The 17,142-nt window shown below is 38.1% G+C and overlaps 1 protein-coding gene across 1 annotated transcript in view; it reads right to left on the bottom strand.

Annotated features, from left to right (window-relative positions):
* The window catches only part of NEB (nebulin), a 212,763-nt gene that overhangs the window by 148,513 nt on the left and 47,108 nt on the right, over positions 1–17,142 (bottom strand). Inside the window, exons 29-43 of the mRNA XM_089520035.1 lie at positions 15,988–16,092; positions 15,784–15,891; positions 14,263–14,574; positions 13,956–14,162; positions 13,294–13,398; positions 12,305–12,412; positions 10,615–10,926; positions 8,147–8,353; positions 7,865–7,969; positions 7,237–7,344; positions 5,167–5,478; positions 4,284–4,490; positions 2,615–2,719; positions 2,384–2,491; positions 540–851 (exon numbers count right to left, since the gene is read on the bottom strand). Of these exons, the coding sequence (XP_089376161.1) occupies positions 540–851; positions 2,384–2,491; positions 2,615–2,719; positions 4,284–4,490; positions 5,167–5,478; positions 7,237–7,344; positions 7,865–7,969; positions 8,147–8,353; positions 10,615–10,926; positions 12,305–12,412; positions 13,294–13,398; positions 13,956–14,162; positions 14,263–14,574; positions 15,784–15,891; positions 15,988–16,092 (2,721 nt within the window). The remainder of the gene's footprint in view (positions 1–539; positions 852–2,383; positions 2,492–2,614; positions 2,720–4,283; positions 4,491–5,166; positions 5,479–7,236; positions 7,345–7,864; positions 7,970–8,146; positions 8,354–10,614; positions 10,927–12,304; positions 12,413–13,293; positions 13,399–13,955; positions 14,163–14,262; positions 14,575–15,783; positions 15,892–15,987; positions 16,093–17,142) is intronic.

Raw genomic sequence — 17,142 nt, 5'->3', positions numbered from 1 at the left:
CTGAGGTTTCGTTCCTGGACCACCCCCTCCCTCACCCATGGATGACAAAATCTGTGGATGCTCAAGTCCCATTATAGTAAAATGGTGTCCTTTATATAAAAGGTTTGCTTTTTTGCATTTATCTTTTTAACTATTTTCAAGATGTGGTTGGTTGAATCCGTAGATTGAGAATTCATGGAAACAAAGGACTGACTGTCATTGGAGGGTTCCAACCCAAAGGTGAAACATATAGGTCAAAATTCTATACTCCTTTAGCAGAGCATAAATATGCACTGACTTAGTTTTGCTGGATCTTAAGTTGCTCAACTGATTCTGGAGTGGGACACCTTAGTTCACTTGATCGGCTCCCCACCTACTCAGTCATAAGTGAGAGGGAGGCTGAATGAGTAGGTAAATTATTAGTCCAATCTCTCTATAACTAGCCAGTCAGGGAAAAATGCCTTCTTACTCTTTTCTCATAACTTCATAATCTTCTGTGTTTGCAGAATGAGGTGATCTAACTGTTTGGTTCAAAGAGCTTTTAGAAGTCTTTTACTTACATCACTCTGTATCTGCATCATGTTTTTGGCCAACTCAAGATTCATTGCATCTGGCAAAACATTGTAAGTGTGGATAATGTTCCTGTAGTTTATATTAGTTGCCACCTCCTGTCCTTTCTTGGCGGCAACTACACTGAACATGTCAACTGGGGTGTGGAATCTGGTCTTTGATTTCTCATAGCCCTTTTTGTATTCACGATCTGATTGCATTTTAGCAACATTCATAAAGTGCACCAGCTTAGGGTCATCTTCTAGGCTACGGAATCCAATGTGTTTTCCTCTTGATTGTTCAAAGGCCAGTTTGTATTTGTACTATGAGAAAGAGAGAGAGAACAAGAAAGAGAATGAGAGAGAGAGGTTATGCCACCGTTATTTAAAACAACTAATCTAATGTGAAGTCGAAGGCTTTCATGGCCGGCATCCATAGTTTTTTGTGGGTTTTTTGGGCTATGTGGCCATGTTCTGTAAGAGTCAGGAATAAACTCTTATAGAACATGGCCACATAGACTGAAAAACCCACAAAAGAAAAATCTAATATTTTACATCTAGGTGTGGTCATGCCACGTATTGTAGCAAAGTACAATAGCATCCCAAATCCAGAAATCAGTGATAATTTTATAGGACCAACCAAAATGCACAAAAATGCAGGCTTGTGACTAATGCCATCATTTTTTTCTCCTGTATGATTTTTAACATCTTTGCCTGATGAAGAGGACAGTGGAGCTTCGAAACCTTGTAATGTGTATTTTGTGCATTATGGCTGTCCCGATAAAAGTATCACTATTTTGTGGATTTCGTATAATATTTTACAGTTCATGTGAGTGGTTCTTTATCTCCAGGAAATGTCTTTTAAAAAACAAATTTTCAAAATGAAAAGAGTAGGAACCACTCTTTCACACTTTCAGAAGAATGGAATGCTGAATTCAAAAACGCCCCTCCACCCACCACACAAAATGTAAGAGAAACCATGAACCCCAGGACCTTTTATAGACATCAGCAATAACCAGACAGAGGCCTGAATTGTTAGCCATTTGGATGGAATCAAACTAGTGAATTACCAAGTTCCCAGCGATTCAGTAGCTTAGTGTCTTTGCAACTAACAATTGGATTTAGGCTGGAGTGAGATGACATTAAGCCCTTTGAAATTAGTACTATTAAAAACACTTAATTCATGTTTTGGATTGTGGCCATGATATCTGGACAGGATTTGCCACTGGATGAGTTACCATCTGTTTTCTCATTGAAAGAGGGATTTATAGCAGTCTTCCCTTTCAGTTATAGCTACTGAATTACCTCTAGCACTATTTACTGATAGATGTCTAAATGAAGCTTGTGAAAGAAATTGTATAATATGAAGCATTTCTCAGATATGTCAAACTTGAATCTATGATTCAGAAAACACAAACCATCTAAACAATGTGGGTGAGTGGTAATTAAGAATGATCAGTCTAGATGCAGATTAGGGCAGTGTTAGAGAACCTTTTAGGGAACGACTGCCCAAACTAAAAGGCTTCCTAGCACCGAGTATTACCCAGTGCTGGAGCACAGGACTTCCGGGGGGATGGGACTTGCGGGGAGTCCCAGGGGTGGGACTTCCACCTTCTGGGGATGGGACTTCTGGGACAGGACTTCTTCCTCCCATCCTCCTGGGCCTTCAGCTGCCTCTCCAGAGACTGCTGAAGGTCCAAGGCGCGCGCCTGTTCCTCCTCTTCCCCGCCCTCCGCGTGCCCTGGAAAATGGCTTTGCATGCTATCTCTGGCATGCATGCCATTGGTTTGACGCCATAGTATTAGAGTGTATGTTTTTTTTTTTTTTAATGAATGCCATGTCAAAATAATACATACATCACTTGCAATGTCCCTGGAAGCTCTGGCAGCTTTTATTGAGATAGCATCTGACCTCAGATCATAACCTTTCTTCTTCTGTTCTTCCCAGCCAGCCTTGTATAGTTTCTGTTAGAATACAGAACAGAAAAGTACAGAAAAGACTGATAAAACCAAAACCATTACTGTATTTTCAAATTTTAATCTGAAAGTAACACAATCTTGAATATCCTTTGCAATTTAATACTTTACATTGCTCATGGTGACTTGGTTGGCTCTGGAAAGAACTATTTCTGGAGTGTCAGGCATCACATGAATATCAGTCTTCTCTTTGTTCCATTTTTCAATATACAGTCTCTGTAGTTTTTTAAAAAAAAGTGGGTTGCCTTTAAAGATACAGCTACTAGCATTACTAGTTGTATGTAGTAAATTATTCGATTACATATTTGCTGAACCATAAACGTACATGAACACTTTAAACATGCCCACCCCAGAAAAGAAAAAGAGCACCCAAGAATGCTATAGATCCCATGACATTGCCATTCTGGACACACTATTATGTACAATTATTATTATTATTATTATTATTATTATTATTATTATTATTATTTTATTCACTTATATCCCACCTTTCTCCCACTACAAGGAATCAAGGTACTGAAAACTCATATTTTTTTAATGGTGTCATTTTTTGACTAAACTCAAGAATATGCTCTACTCCAGCAGTTCTCAACCTGTGGGTCGTGACCCCTTTGGGGGTCGAATGACCCTTTCACAGGGGTCACCTAAGACCATCGGAAAACACTGAGACTCCACTCCTCTATCTGTCTCCAGGCATGTTGGGGGTCACCACAACATGAGGAACTGTATCAAAGGGTAGCGGCATTCAGAAGGTTGAGAACCACTGCTCTACTCTATTTATTAATGATGCAACATTTTCTTGAATTTCTAAATATTCACAAAGACACTTTACATGACTTGATTTTGCAATGACACAAGTAAGTAAAAAAAATGTATTGTGACACTTAAATGACTAAACAATTTATATCAATACAAGTTTTCATGGACTGTAGGCCCCTTCTCCCAGATTTGGCTATGCTGTAGTCTACAAAAGCTTTTGCTGAAATAAAATGGTTAGTCTTTAAGGTGTCACAAGACTCATTTTTATACTGAAGCAGGCTTCAAATAGTGCTATAGGTAAATATGGGTCATAAGGGAGCAGGGGTAGATGTGTAACTTGTACATATCTAATCTCTCATGTTTACAACACACATGATGTTGCTGACTCCTGCTGCTTCTTTTTCTGACCATACTGCAGATCGTACCAATGTGATATTATCAACCTCCTACCATCCAGACTTTCCTAAGCAATCAGCACACCTTTTTTTTTCTTCTCAAATATAATTTATATGCTACCTTTCCTCTAAGGAGCTCAGGACAATAGGTCTGGCTCTTCTCCAACTTTTATACTTGCAACAGTCTTAGGAAGGTTGTAAAACATATAAATCTAAGAACAGCCTTACCAGATTCATCCAAAGTCTCAATTAACCCAATATTTGATTTCTCACAGTTCCCTCTTAAGAGCATGTAGTCATCTTAGATCAATGGATTTCAGTTGATCCATCTCTATGAATTTACTCAATCCCTTTTAAACCCTTCTGAGCTTCAAGTCAAACCTGCATCATTTGACAGTGAGTCTTATAAACATGCATAGTGTGAAGTAATTATTTTTGTGTGTGATCCATCTACTGCACTGCAGTTACCTTTTTATAAGGTAAGCAAAATATAAATTAATTGATTTATTGATTAAATAAATAAATCACCTAGGTAAGTAAGTTCAGTAAATGCTATCTGTTCGTGAATTCTAAGGAATAAGCATATCTTTAACCATAAACTCTGAAACAAAGCTTTGCCTTTTTACCTTATTCATGGTATGAGCATTTTGCTTAGCAAGCACCTGCTCCATCGCATCCATGTCAATGGTGTATTTCAGCTTGTCTGGGTGCTGACGATATTTCTTTTCACAGAGAATCTCAGTGGCCTTCTTTGCCTTTTCAACCTCCAGAGACTGAATTGGCACCCAGCCAACTCCTCTCAACCAGTTGTTGAAATCAGTTTTGTAAAGATTCTAGAAAGGAAGGGAGGGAGGGATTGTAAATCAAATTAGTTTTGAACCTTCACACAACTTCCATTTCTGTCAGGATTCTGCCAGAATTCAGATTATGCAGAGGTACAGGAGAAATGCTAGGGCTGAAAAAGACAGAATCCTAGCTAGTTATGTTTTCTTGGTCCTCCCCAAACCATTAGCCTTTGCATCAGCAATGGGAAATATGTGACCCACCAGATATTGTTGTACTACAACTCCTATCATCCATCATAGTCAGATGTATTAGCTTGTATTAATGGAAATTCCAGCCCAACAAAATGAGGGCCACATATTCTTCACTCCTTCTGTACATGTAGAGTCTACATCAGGCGTGGAGAAAACGCAGTCTATGGGCTGCATATAGGCTTGTTTTGTGGTCCCCGAGGCCCTCAGAAATACCCAAAGCTCCCTGAACACCTCCCCCCTTTCAAAAGAAATACTTGACAAATGGCTAGAAAACTCAACAAAAACATCTAAACCATAACAAAATTGTTGCACCCTGCCAAAAAATAAATAAATCAGGTATCAGCTGTATTTCAGCTGAACAGGCAGTGATGTTGTGTTACTTCTGGTTATATTGGGAATGGCCTCTCTGTTCTTGCCCACCATTGGTCTACAGTCTTAGTTACAAGAGTTTTATCATCTTCCTAACACATACATCACTCTGTATCTGCATCCTGTTCCTGGACAATTCCACACTCATGGCATCAGGCAAAAGAGTGTAATTATGCAGGTGTTGTCTGTAATTTGTCTCAGTGACCACTTCCTGGCCCTTTTTTGCAGCCATCACACTGAACATGTCCAAAGGTGAATGATACTTAGTCTTGCTGCTTTCATAGGCCTTCTTGTATTCACGATCTGACTGGAGTTTGGCCACATTCATATAATGAACCAATTTAGGATCGTCTTGCAGGCTGCGGAATCCAACTTGCTTTCCTTTGTCTTTCTCATATGATTCCTTGTATTTGTACTACACCAAATGAAATGAAAGAAATGTAAAAGAAAATACGTTTGGATGTGTACAGAAACAATACACAATATATTGCAAAAATAATGCTAGCAGTAGTTATTGATTCTTTTTGATACCTCCAGTCTTCCTGGTTCTTTCTGGCTTTCACACCTTTTCCAAGTCATATTTATCTTCTGTTATTTTTGTTCAACTCTATAAAACTATAGTCTCCTCTTTTTTTTTGGTCTTCTCATGCCCTACTTTGCATTTTTCCAGTGTCTCCCAGCTCTCTGTTTGAACATTTTTTTAAAAGGTTCATTTTGTCCTATTTAACTACACATCCTATCCTCAAACCAGTCATTATATCAGTTTGAGAAGAGATAACCAAAGTCCTAGTTGTTTCTATTTTGAGACACAAGTGGCGCGCACTAGGGTTAGGGGGGTGCCTTTTCCCTTGCTTTCTCAGGCTGCCCACACAATTCTGAATTCATTATATAGTGGGTCCTTGGTATCTCTTGGGTTTTGGCACCAGAATGCCCTCGCTCCCCACCATGGATGCCAAAATCTCATTAAATACAGTGTCATAGTAAAATGGTGTCCCTTATATAAGACAGTAAAAATCAAAGTTTGCTTTATGGAATGTATATTTTTTTAATTATTTTCAAGTTGTGGATGGTTGACTCCATGGATACAAAATCCATGGATATGGAAGGCCAACTGTAAATCTCTTCTCTGCCTAAAATGGATATTGTTGCATTCCCAAGAACAAGATACCTACAGGTACCATACAATTAACTTTATTAGAATCTCAAGCATTATCTGTAAAGTCATTGTTTAAAGCAAGGATGGGAATCATGCAGCCTTCCAAATGTTGTTGGACCACAAACCCTAGCAGCCCTAGTCAATGATGTGGTTTCAGGCTACCAGCATCTGCCACACATGATTCCCATTCAGATTTAGAGACAATTAAGATGGCCTTTCTATAATCAAAAGCATTAGTTAATAATGCTTCAGAACTTAGGCAAATACATTTGAATAATTGGTGGTTCCTGGGCTCTACCTGATGCCTAGTGATTTTTCAAAAATAAATTTTATTAAATTTAAAAGTATACATATAAGACATCAATTAACATAAATTAACATTTAAACATTTCAAAGGTAACAGCAAACAAAAATACAAGAACAAAGAACAATAAGATTGACTTCCTGGAGTTTGTTCTGATCTACAGTAGTCTTATTCAGTTATCCTGAAGTCTTCAAATATCATCTTAAAACAAAGAGAGCCATTCGGCATATACTGTACATTCAAAAAACTACTTAAAATAGAACATATTAATTCCAGTAAATAGGTTTGTCTTTCTGTTTTCTTTCAACAATTATTTTTAATAGCAAAAAGAACTCACTACTCAAAAGGCACTACAGTGTAATAATTAGGGTTCGAAAACCTTCCCCAACTTGGTGTCCCCCAGACGTGTTGCCTGCTATTTTGGCTAGGGATGATGAGAATGATAGTCTGCCATATCTTGTGGCGGACTATTATCAGAATAGAGAAGGTCATAGCTTAATGAAACAGTATCAGTATTCCAAGTTTAATCTTTGGTATTGTTTGTTTCAAGAGTTTTCAACCAGTTGCAGGGTTTGGAGAGAACAAAATTGGCTGAGATTTAAAACTGAATGCCACTGAAAGTAGGTAACACAAGGATAGGCAATCCCATGGTATATCTCAAGAGAAGGTAACATCCCACATTTAAGAATGTTTAAGAATTTTTATCTACTTACGTCACTAGCAATATTTCTTGAAGCTTTTGCAGCAATTATAGGAATGGCATCTGGCTTTAGATCGTACCCCTTTGCAAGAATCTTCTTCCAGTCTGCTTTGTAAGAAGTCTTAAAGAGAGGAAATACTTTTCTTAGAATCATAGAAGTTTAGAGTGGAAGGGTTCCTTCAAGAGCATCTAGGGTAATCACCTACTCCATGCAAGATCTGTAATGTGGGATGTAGCTACTGCAAATATGCTCATAAACAATTAGCCATTCTCCACATAAATATGTGCAGAAAAGGAGAGAGCACAGTATTCTTGGTGTGAATGGCAATACGGCAATACAATATGATTTTATTATTCTGAGCAACATACATTTGGGTCTCTGCCACCATTACAGACAACTTATTCAGGTTTTCTGTGTGGGGAAAAAAAACGTTGATAATCAGGTTTTAAAAGAGAAGTTCCAGCTTCATTTCAAAATGAAATTGATAATGTATCAAACACATTAATGTTTTACCTAACTCTAAGTAACATAGAGAGATAAAAAATCTGATTGTGGGACTAGTAAAACAAAGTTCTAAATCCAGGTTTCTAAAGCTAAGTGTTTTATATCAGTTTATGAAGAAAGAAACTCAACTACTCACATCACTTATATTGTAGGCATTGACTCTTGCTTGGATAAACTGAGGGACATCAGGATCCAGGTGGTACTTATGTTTCATTTTTTCACCTGCTACCTTATAGTTTATCTAGAAGAGAAATGATACATACATTGCCATTCAGTACCTCATTTTCAAACAATCAGTGCATTAGCTGTGGATTGTTAAGGAATCAGCATATTAATTGCTAATGTTTTAAGCTTCTGCAACATGATTTGTTCATGTTGTAACTTAAGATAGGGCAGACTGAGATGGACACAAACTTACATCGCTCAGTTGCTGGGTGTTCTTCTGAGCCAAAACCATGGGCATTGAATCTACTAAGCTTGTGAATTTGAGCGTGCCTGGGTGTTGGCGATATTTCCTTTCATTTAATGCGTCTCCAGCCTTTTTCACTGTTTCTACATCCAGGGAGCCAAGTGGACTCCATCCAATTCCTTTGAACCAGCTGTTGTAGTCTTGCTTGTATACATTCTAAGAGTAAAAGCCAATAAAAAAATTCATACAGAAAAGGGAAAGGTTTCAGAGGAACAAGAACTACTAAGATCAGTCACTTTTTCCATCTACATGCTTTTGATTATATTTACTAGATGAGGCCTTGATTGTGAAAATGCTCTCCCTTACAGCTGTGAGGAAGGTTTTCCAGGCAACATGGTAATCTAGTTCGTAACCCTTCTGGGTTTTCGTCACTGCTACTTGAATTTTTTTTCTTCACACACACACAAACAAACACAAAACCAAAGCTTTTAAACACTGGAGGACAGAACAGCCTTACAATGCCACTTGTACCAATAGACGCAGTAGTAGCTGGTGGTTTCCTTGTCCATAGAGTGTCTATGGAGTGAGTGAATCTACTCTGGACTTTAGCCTGAACTTTTGGACAAGTGGTCGAAGTTGGTGAATTGGATGTCCAAAATGGATTCAGCACCTTAGATAACTAATTTAAAGTGAATTCAATACAGAAGCCACTGGAATTCATTGACTAGAATCCCTTCCATCCAGCAATACCTAATGGTACTACTACCACAACACATACAGACAGGCATATTTAGTTGTTCACTGCACTTGCCGCAAATCACACTTTTCAAAATGATCGTGTTTGTTTTTTGTCTCCCTAACCCAATTTTTTTCTATTCATATAATTTTAAATATCTCATTATTTGTTCTTGAGGTCTGGCTGAGAAGATGGGGAGCCTTTGGTGAAATTAATTTAGCCAGTCAAGGCAAGACCTTTGATTTAACTTGCCTAATCAGCAACATACTGGATTGCATGTTTGAAACACAGTAATTCTGTTCAATATTGGAATAATGAAATGATTTTTTACACACATCCTGGGCAAAATCTTCCAAAATAAAATGCATTGCAATATTTTTTTTAAAAAAAATGTGAAGAAATGTTCTGGCCTTACACAAGGAATAAACTTAGTTACAAGCATAATCCCCACTTCAAGAAGACCATGGAATTAAATAAAACATCATACAGCATGATCTACATTTAGATAATAACATTTGCACAACATATGGAAGACATTTTTAGTACACAACTCTGCATTTCAGATATGAAGGTCAACCATCATATCCATTTGAGGGCAAAATATAGATTATGATGTGCGATATCTGAAGTGAAAACTTTCAAATACTATGATGCACTATTTGTTTTTATCCCATTTCATTAAATGTAAAAACCAATAACATGGGGGGGGGGGGGTTAATACTTGGAATTCTCTCCCTCCCCTGACTCCTTACATAATAGCCCCAAACCAGTTATTGTTGAGTAGAAAGAGTTGCTTTAGATGAAAATTCTTGCATCCCACCTTTATTCAGATTTGTAGGAGTATGGATAAGCATAATGTAGAAATAGATCTCTCTTGGCAGATTAGGGCATTTGGGTGCAATGGTTAAATGCCTGTACTGCAGCCACTCACTCAAAAACCACAAGGTTGCAAGTTCAAGACCAGCCAAAGGGCTGAAGCTTGACTCAGGCTTGCATCCTTCCAAGGTCGCTAAAATGAGTACCCAGCTTGTTGGGGGCAAATTAGCTTACAGTTGTAAACCGCTTAGACACTGCTTAGGTGGTATGAAGCAGTATATAAATGAAGCTTGTTTGTTTGTTTGTTTCATGCAGGAACAGGACAAGAGATAAATTATGATGTTGAGAGTGGAGATCAAAAGACCTGTTCCATCTCTATGCCTTGCCTTCTTCCTTCTGTAGTAAGTAAGCTACAGATAGCTAAACTATCCTTCCCTGCCTAGAGAGAGGAAAGCCAAAGACCTAAATAATCTCTATGCCTTTCCTCCTTTCTTTTGTGCCAGAGTAAACCACTAAACTAGCCTTCGACATACTAGACCCCTCAGAGAACTTTGGCTTACTACTTCCAGAACTCCTCACAACAGGATAAGAAGGTCTGGGTGTTTGTTAGAGTAGTGGTTCCCATATTTTAGTCCACCTGGTATTTTGGACTTCAACTCCCAGAAGCTCCAGCCAACTTTGCCAACAGTCAGGAATTCTGGGGACTGAAGTCTAAAACATGATCTGCAGAACCAAAGTTTGGGAACCACTGGTCTAGAGGACTCTGACCAATGACAAACTTGACACTATGTTTACAATACACTATTAAATATTAGTGTATAAATTTACCCATAGAAATAATTATTTAAAAGATGTGCATTTCTTTCAACACAAACCAAATGTTTTTGTATTTGGGGAACTCTGATATCCTAGTAGCAATACTTACATCACTCTGAATTTGATTCATGTTCCTAGCCAGCTCAACACTCATGGCATCCGGCAAGTAGGTATAGTGATGGAGCAGGTGTTTGTAGTGGGAATTGGAGGCGACGTCCTGGGCTTGCTTGGCAGCTTGGATGCTGACCATCTCCACAGGCGTGTGATAGCAAGTCTTGCTCTTCTCATAGTCCTTTTTGTACTCACGCTCAGACTGCATCTTTGCCACATTCATAGAGTGGACAAGCTTGGGATCATCTTGCAGGCTTCTGAAGCCAACATGTTTTCCTCTTGCCTTCTCGTAGGCTGCTTTGTATTTGTACTACAGTTCCAGTGAGCAGAGAGAGAGAGAGAGATTTTATTTATTAGTTAATTATTGATTTTATTTATGTGCCACCTTTCTCCTGGCAAAAATGGCTTACAAAAAGGGTAAAAATATAAGCTAGAATCTGCTAATAAAAAAATTACAACAAATTAAACAAGTTGTCATACTAAAACTACATTAAATTTTTAATGTGTAAATTTTCTTTAAAAATTTAAATGTTAAAAAGTGCAAAGTCATTTAAAACATAACATTAAAGATAAAAAATACTATGCACAAACAGCACAAAACACATTCAATTTATCATGAAATGCCTGTTTGAATAAAAATGTATTTGCCATACACCAAAAATTAGAGCAGAGCAGGGCCAACCTAGGCTGGAAGCAGCCACCAGAAAGTTTTTTTACTTGTCCCCACCAGATGGGTCTGCAACGGTGGTGGGACTGAGAGAAGGCCCTCCACAGATTATCTGGCAGGTACATATAAGGAGATGCAGTCTTTCAGAAAGTTAGTAATTTGCATGCACAGCAATACGTGATGAAGAAGCCCCTTTTCATATTGTAATAAAGTAATGATTCCCTAGGTAAGGCAATGAGAACTTCGTAACAGGAATCCTTTGAAACTGGAATCCCTAAAGGATGGACAATGTTGTACTATAACTCCCATCATTCCTGGACTTTGGCCCTGCTGATGAAGCTGATGGAAGCTGGAGTCCAATAACATATGCTCTGTTTAAAAGAGTGCATCCAGATGAGCAAACTTCCCAGGGAGAGTATGTTTGGGAAAGTGTATATGTGATCGAATATGTAGTAAAAACTTTATTTGTATAGTCAGATCTCTTCCAGCAACTTTCAGCTCTTCTATGATCAATCAGCCATCTAGTTTCAACAGATACATGTCTGAACAGTGAAAGGAGGAATTAAAACAGCACCCACTATATTGCAGACTAGCAATATGGATTGTTTTAACTAGTGTCTTAATAATAAAATTGGCTTAATTTGTATTTTAGTACGGAGAGTATAGAGAAGCAGTGTGGTGTTATGGCTTGAACATCAGAATACGAGCCTGGAAACCAGGGTTTGAATTGCTACCCTGTCATGGACACCCACTGAATGACCATGGGCAAGTCATCTTCTCTCAGCCTCAGAGGTAGGCAAAAGCAGGCCCCCTCTGAACAAATCTTGCCAAGAAAACACCATGATAAGTTTGCATTACAATAAATTGGAATTAACTTAAAGATACACAATTAACCCATCTGGAGAGGAATGTATGTGAGAGAAGTCTGGATCTAAATTATTACTTGGCAAAATCTTTGAGATGAATATTAATGTTTTATAACACAGAGAACTAAGAGAATTAAGTAAATGTGGGTACTTACATCACTAGCAATGTTTCTTGAGGCTTTGGCTAGAGTAATTGGAATAGCATCACCCAATACATTGTGCCCTTTTGCTATTAATTCATGATAGCCATGTTTATAATATGTCTGAGAGGGAAAAAGAAAAAGTTAAATTTTTAGCAAATGATTTAAGTTACTACTAAGTTACACAGAATGCAGAGGTGCACATAACTGCCACTCATCATTTAACCTGAGATTGTCACAGTAAAGAATTAAATAAGTCGGACATGCAATCCTATTTGAGATTACTAGTGAGAAAGTCCCACTAAAATTTATAAATACAGAAATGTTTGGTCAATATGTAGATTAAAATGAGGAAGAAAATGAAACACTGTGCAACAACAAAAGACTATCCATATTAACTCTTCCAGAAGCTCACTAATGTGTGGAAGTTTCAGAAAAGGAGTGAACCTGATGGCCCTGACATTACTGTCCTGTCTAGGCATGTCTTTTCCGACCCACTGATTCTGTTGAACAGGTCCCAAATGGCTGATATAGCTCATATAGCATTTTCAAGAAATCCCGAAGGAACCCCATGCAGTAAGAGGAATATATAATACAGACTGGATAAAAAAGAATATGAACCCAACAGCCTCTCAGGAGACTTGCCAAAAGTGGCTAGCATATTTCTGCAGAGCCAGAGAAGAGATGGCTGCACTCAGGACTCAGGACTCAAACTATGCCTGTTCATTATGGAAACAATGTGATGTCTTCTGATGCTGCATTCACTGCCTGATCCCCTGTTTCCCCTCCTTTCTCTGTCCTCCAATACACGGGAGGAGTCTCTCTATACACCATGCGCTAGGATCGCCCACAGTATCAAAAAATATGATTCCGGGCTTCATATTACCATAAATCCTAAAGCTGTTTCCTCATTACAATGTCTATGTGATTTTTATAATACCAGAATGAATTTTTCATCACCTAAAATCTTCCTTTAAACAGGCTGCCTTAAAATAGTCACTTACATCACTAATGTTAGCTGCGTTGTATTTAGCCTGAATAAACTGAGGGGCATCTGGGGTTAAGTGATATGTGTGCTTCATTTCTTCTCCGGAAGATTTGTATAGTCTCTGTAAAGGAAAAGAACAAGATAATGTAGATCTTGTGTTCTTGAATATCACACCCCATAGAATACAGCTAAATGCCCCAGACTGTAGTCCTGTGCTCACTTACTTATGGGTGAATCCCTTTGAAAACCATGGGACCTATGTCTGAATAAATAGTCATAGGAGTGGGCTGCATGTGTCTTCCTTAGAATTAACTATTGACATTTCCCTGTCTAATTTTATGGCTTGCTGGAAAGAAACATGCTTTTAAACACAGATTTTGGAATAAAGAAAAAATGCACCTTAAAACAAAATCATACATGAAAGAAAATGAATGATCTCTAAGACTATGTTCATCACAGCCTTTTAACTTAATGGATTTTGGCTGTGAGAATCTGGTTCCAAATTTTAAAAAGTTGTACTGTATCATGAAAAAATATAAAATACAATACGTTCCCAAGAAAAGGGAGTGGCAATCATTGCTTTAGCTAGATATGATTTCAGAACTAACTGATTCAATATACTTTTCTTTCCTAAATATTATTACGCTGTTCTGACATCTTTCCCTGGGGTTTACTCACATCGCTGAGCTGAAGTGCATTCTGCTTAGCCTGGACCATGACAGGTGAATCTACCACACTGGTAAATTTGATAGTGTCCGGGTGCTGGCGGTACTTCTTCTCATTCAAAGCATCTCCTGCTTTTTTAGCTTTCTCTACATCCAGTGAACCAATTGGGATCCACCCAATGCCTTTCATCCAGCTATTAAAATCTGCCTTGTAAAGATTCTTAATAATAAAGGAAGGAAAGAAAACACAGAGTAATTAGACAGATAATTTAAAAAGCAAACAAGCATCTGTTTGGACACACTCACACTGGCATACTTACATCACTCTGGATCTGCATCATGTTTTTAGACCGTTCCACACTTATAGCATCAGGCAGGAAAGTGTAATGATGCACCAAATGCTTATAGTTTGTATTGCTGGCAATATCTTGGGCCTTCTTGGCAGCTACAACATTGACCATATCCAGTGGAGTGTTGTATTTGGTCTTGCTCTCCTCATATGCTTTCCTGTACTCTCGTTCTGACTGCATCTTGGCGACATTCATATAATGGACCAACTTGGGATCATCTTGGAGGCTCCTAAAGCCAACCAATTTACCCTTGGCACTTTCATAGTCCTTTTTATACTGGAACTGTGGGAGCAGAATTGGAAGTGACAGTCACATCCTGGTAAACATACAATGCAAACCAAACTTTTGCAAACCAAAGGCAAAAGTGATTCCTGCTACTAAACATGAAGTGCACAGCATTTATACAACAGTATCATTTTAAAGAGGCATGGGGCATTGGCAGCAAAAACAGGATCATACCTAATTCTGGCATGATAGCCACTGCACATACTAAATGCGTGCCACCAGTAGAACTAAAACCAGTTGCATGATGGTTACTGGCATGAGGAACAGACTATCTCAGGAATGGGAAATATATAGTCTTTCAGAAGTTGTCAGCCTGAAAATCCAAGCAATGCTCAAATTTGCAGTCCTGCAAAATGTTGTTCCACATGCATTCAGTTTAGTGCAGCTATTAGCAAGATTTTCTAGCTATTTGCAGAGATAGGTGAAAACTGAAAATTCTGTATGTGTAGTTAGCTAAGCAAGGCCATCACTGTTGATCACATTAGTTGCTTGCATTCAGTATATGGAGTGACCACCTCCCTGGAACTGGTTGTAATCATACTATTACCACCATTAATAGTAAGAAGGAGGGGTTAGGGTCGGATCAAGTTATTTGCACTTGCGTCCCATTCCACACTCAGCCATGAAATCCACTGGGTGACACTGGACAAGTCACATCTTGTCAGCCTCAGGAGAAGGCAACCTCCTCTGAACAAATCTTGCCAAAAAACCCACAACTATTATAGGTTTGCCCTAGGGTCGCCGTAAGTTTGAAATGACTCGAAGGAATACTACAACAACAACAACAACCCATTTGTTGCCTCTTGTGCATTCAGACCAATCTTTCAATAGAATAGTTTAAAAATAAAAGGTGCATGCCAAACAGAACTGAACACTTTGAAATTATGTTGATTTCAATGAAAAAGTCTAGTAAAAAGTCTGGTAACTAGGGAAACTTTCAAGTCTCATTCAGCTTCTTCCTAAATTGTGAAGTGTCAAGTATTATTTACCAGTCTGGGCTCTTTTCAGGAATGTGGTACATTATAAGTGATTAAATCCACAAAAATCTGATTACAAAACCAGCATTGATTTTAATGCCTGGATTTAGAACCCAATACAGGCTATTTCTTAGGACTGATCATAGACGGTTAATCTCCTATCAAATATCCAGTTTGGTGAGGGTTTTTTCCCTTAAAAGAAATACCAGTTTGACATGAAAGTACTTACATCACTGGCAGTGTTTCTAGCTGCCTTGGCAGCTTTGATGGAAATGGCATCATTTCTCAGGTCATACCCCTTTGTTTTCATTTCATCTAGCCCCAGTTTGTAGTAATTCTAGAAGACAATGGAATGTTTTATTGATAATTTATTGTTATCCATATATATTCAGAATTACTTGATGAACAAAATATATATTGACAGTAAACTTACATCACTAATATTGTAGGAATTAACCTTTGCCTGGATAAATTGAGGCGCATCTGCTGGAAGATGGTATTTGTGAATTATGGCTTCGTTTTTGGCTTTATAAAGTACCTAGAAGAGAAGCCAATAAAGAAAATGAATATTATGATCACTATAGCCACACTTTAGATTAGAATACATGAAAGGTCACTGATGTCAGAACCATGTATGGTTCTGTCATGAAGATATGATGACATGCTGACATAATTGGGAGGATGGACATGGGGACTATCAAAGGGCATTATATATTAATCCAGTTGGCGTTCTGGGTTTGGGAACAAATGGATGGGGCAAATGGTAACAGGGTGAAAGTTTATGCGTTTATAACTCTGCCCTTATTGTCAGAAGATCTGGTTCTAAAGAAGGGATGCTTCCCTCCCTTCAATGAAGGTGATTGAATTATAAACTCAGGAGTGGGAAAGGGGGGGGGGGGGACTTAAAAGGTTGCTTTGATCAGGATCAAAGGCAGGGGACCACAGCCAGGCAGGATGGGTGGGAACTTTTACACTACGATTCTGGGAATGGACCTTTAGTTTTGACAAAAATCTTGGATGGGTAACTTCTGTCTCAATACCTGAAATAAAACTCTTGTTTTCTACCACACTAAGATGTTTTCTTGATTATTTTGGAATATTTTCAGATATCATAATGAAATGTCTTGGAGATGGGATCCAAGTCTAAATATGAAATTCATTTATGTCTCATATACATTGTATACACATAGCCTGAAGGTAATTTTATACATAATATTTTTAAATAATTTTGTGCATGAACTATCAGGAAACAAAGTTGTCTCTATCTCAGCTACTCATGTGGACAATTTTAGATTTTGGAATATTTTGGATTTTGGAATTCTGGATAAGGGATACTCAGTCTGTAATAAGAACACAGGAGGCAGATTTATGCTTGTTTAGATTTTTTATGAATCTAGTCTGGTATTATCAAATGACTGACTAGCAGTAACTTTTCAGAGCATTAGAATCACTGGGCTGGAGTGTTCTTAAAGGCAATCTAGTGCATGAGCCTGCTCTATGCAGGAAACCAAGAGTTAGAAAATCCCCCCCAGAAAGGAGCTCTTCAACTTCTGTTTGAATACCTCTAGTGAGTGAAACTTCACTACCT

The sequence above is a fragment of the Sceloporus occidentalis genome, unplaced genomic scaffold (assembly GCF_023333645.1).
Source record: "Sceloporus occidentalis isolate IW3139 unplaced genomic scaffold, rSceOcc1.0.p SCAF_4, whole genome shotgun sequence".
NCBI lineage: Eukaryota > Metazoa > Chordata > Lepidosauria > Squamata > Phrynosomatidae > Sceloporus > Sceloporus occidentalis.
The sequence above is the reverse complement of the archived record's forward strand: the minus strand, read 5'-3'. Positions and strand labels throughout refer to the sequence as shown.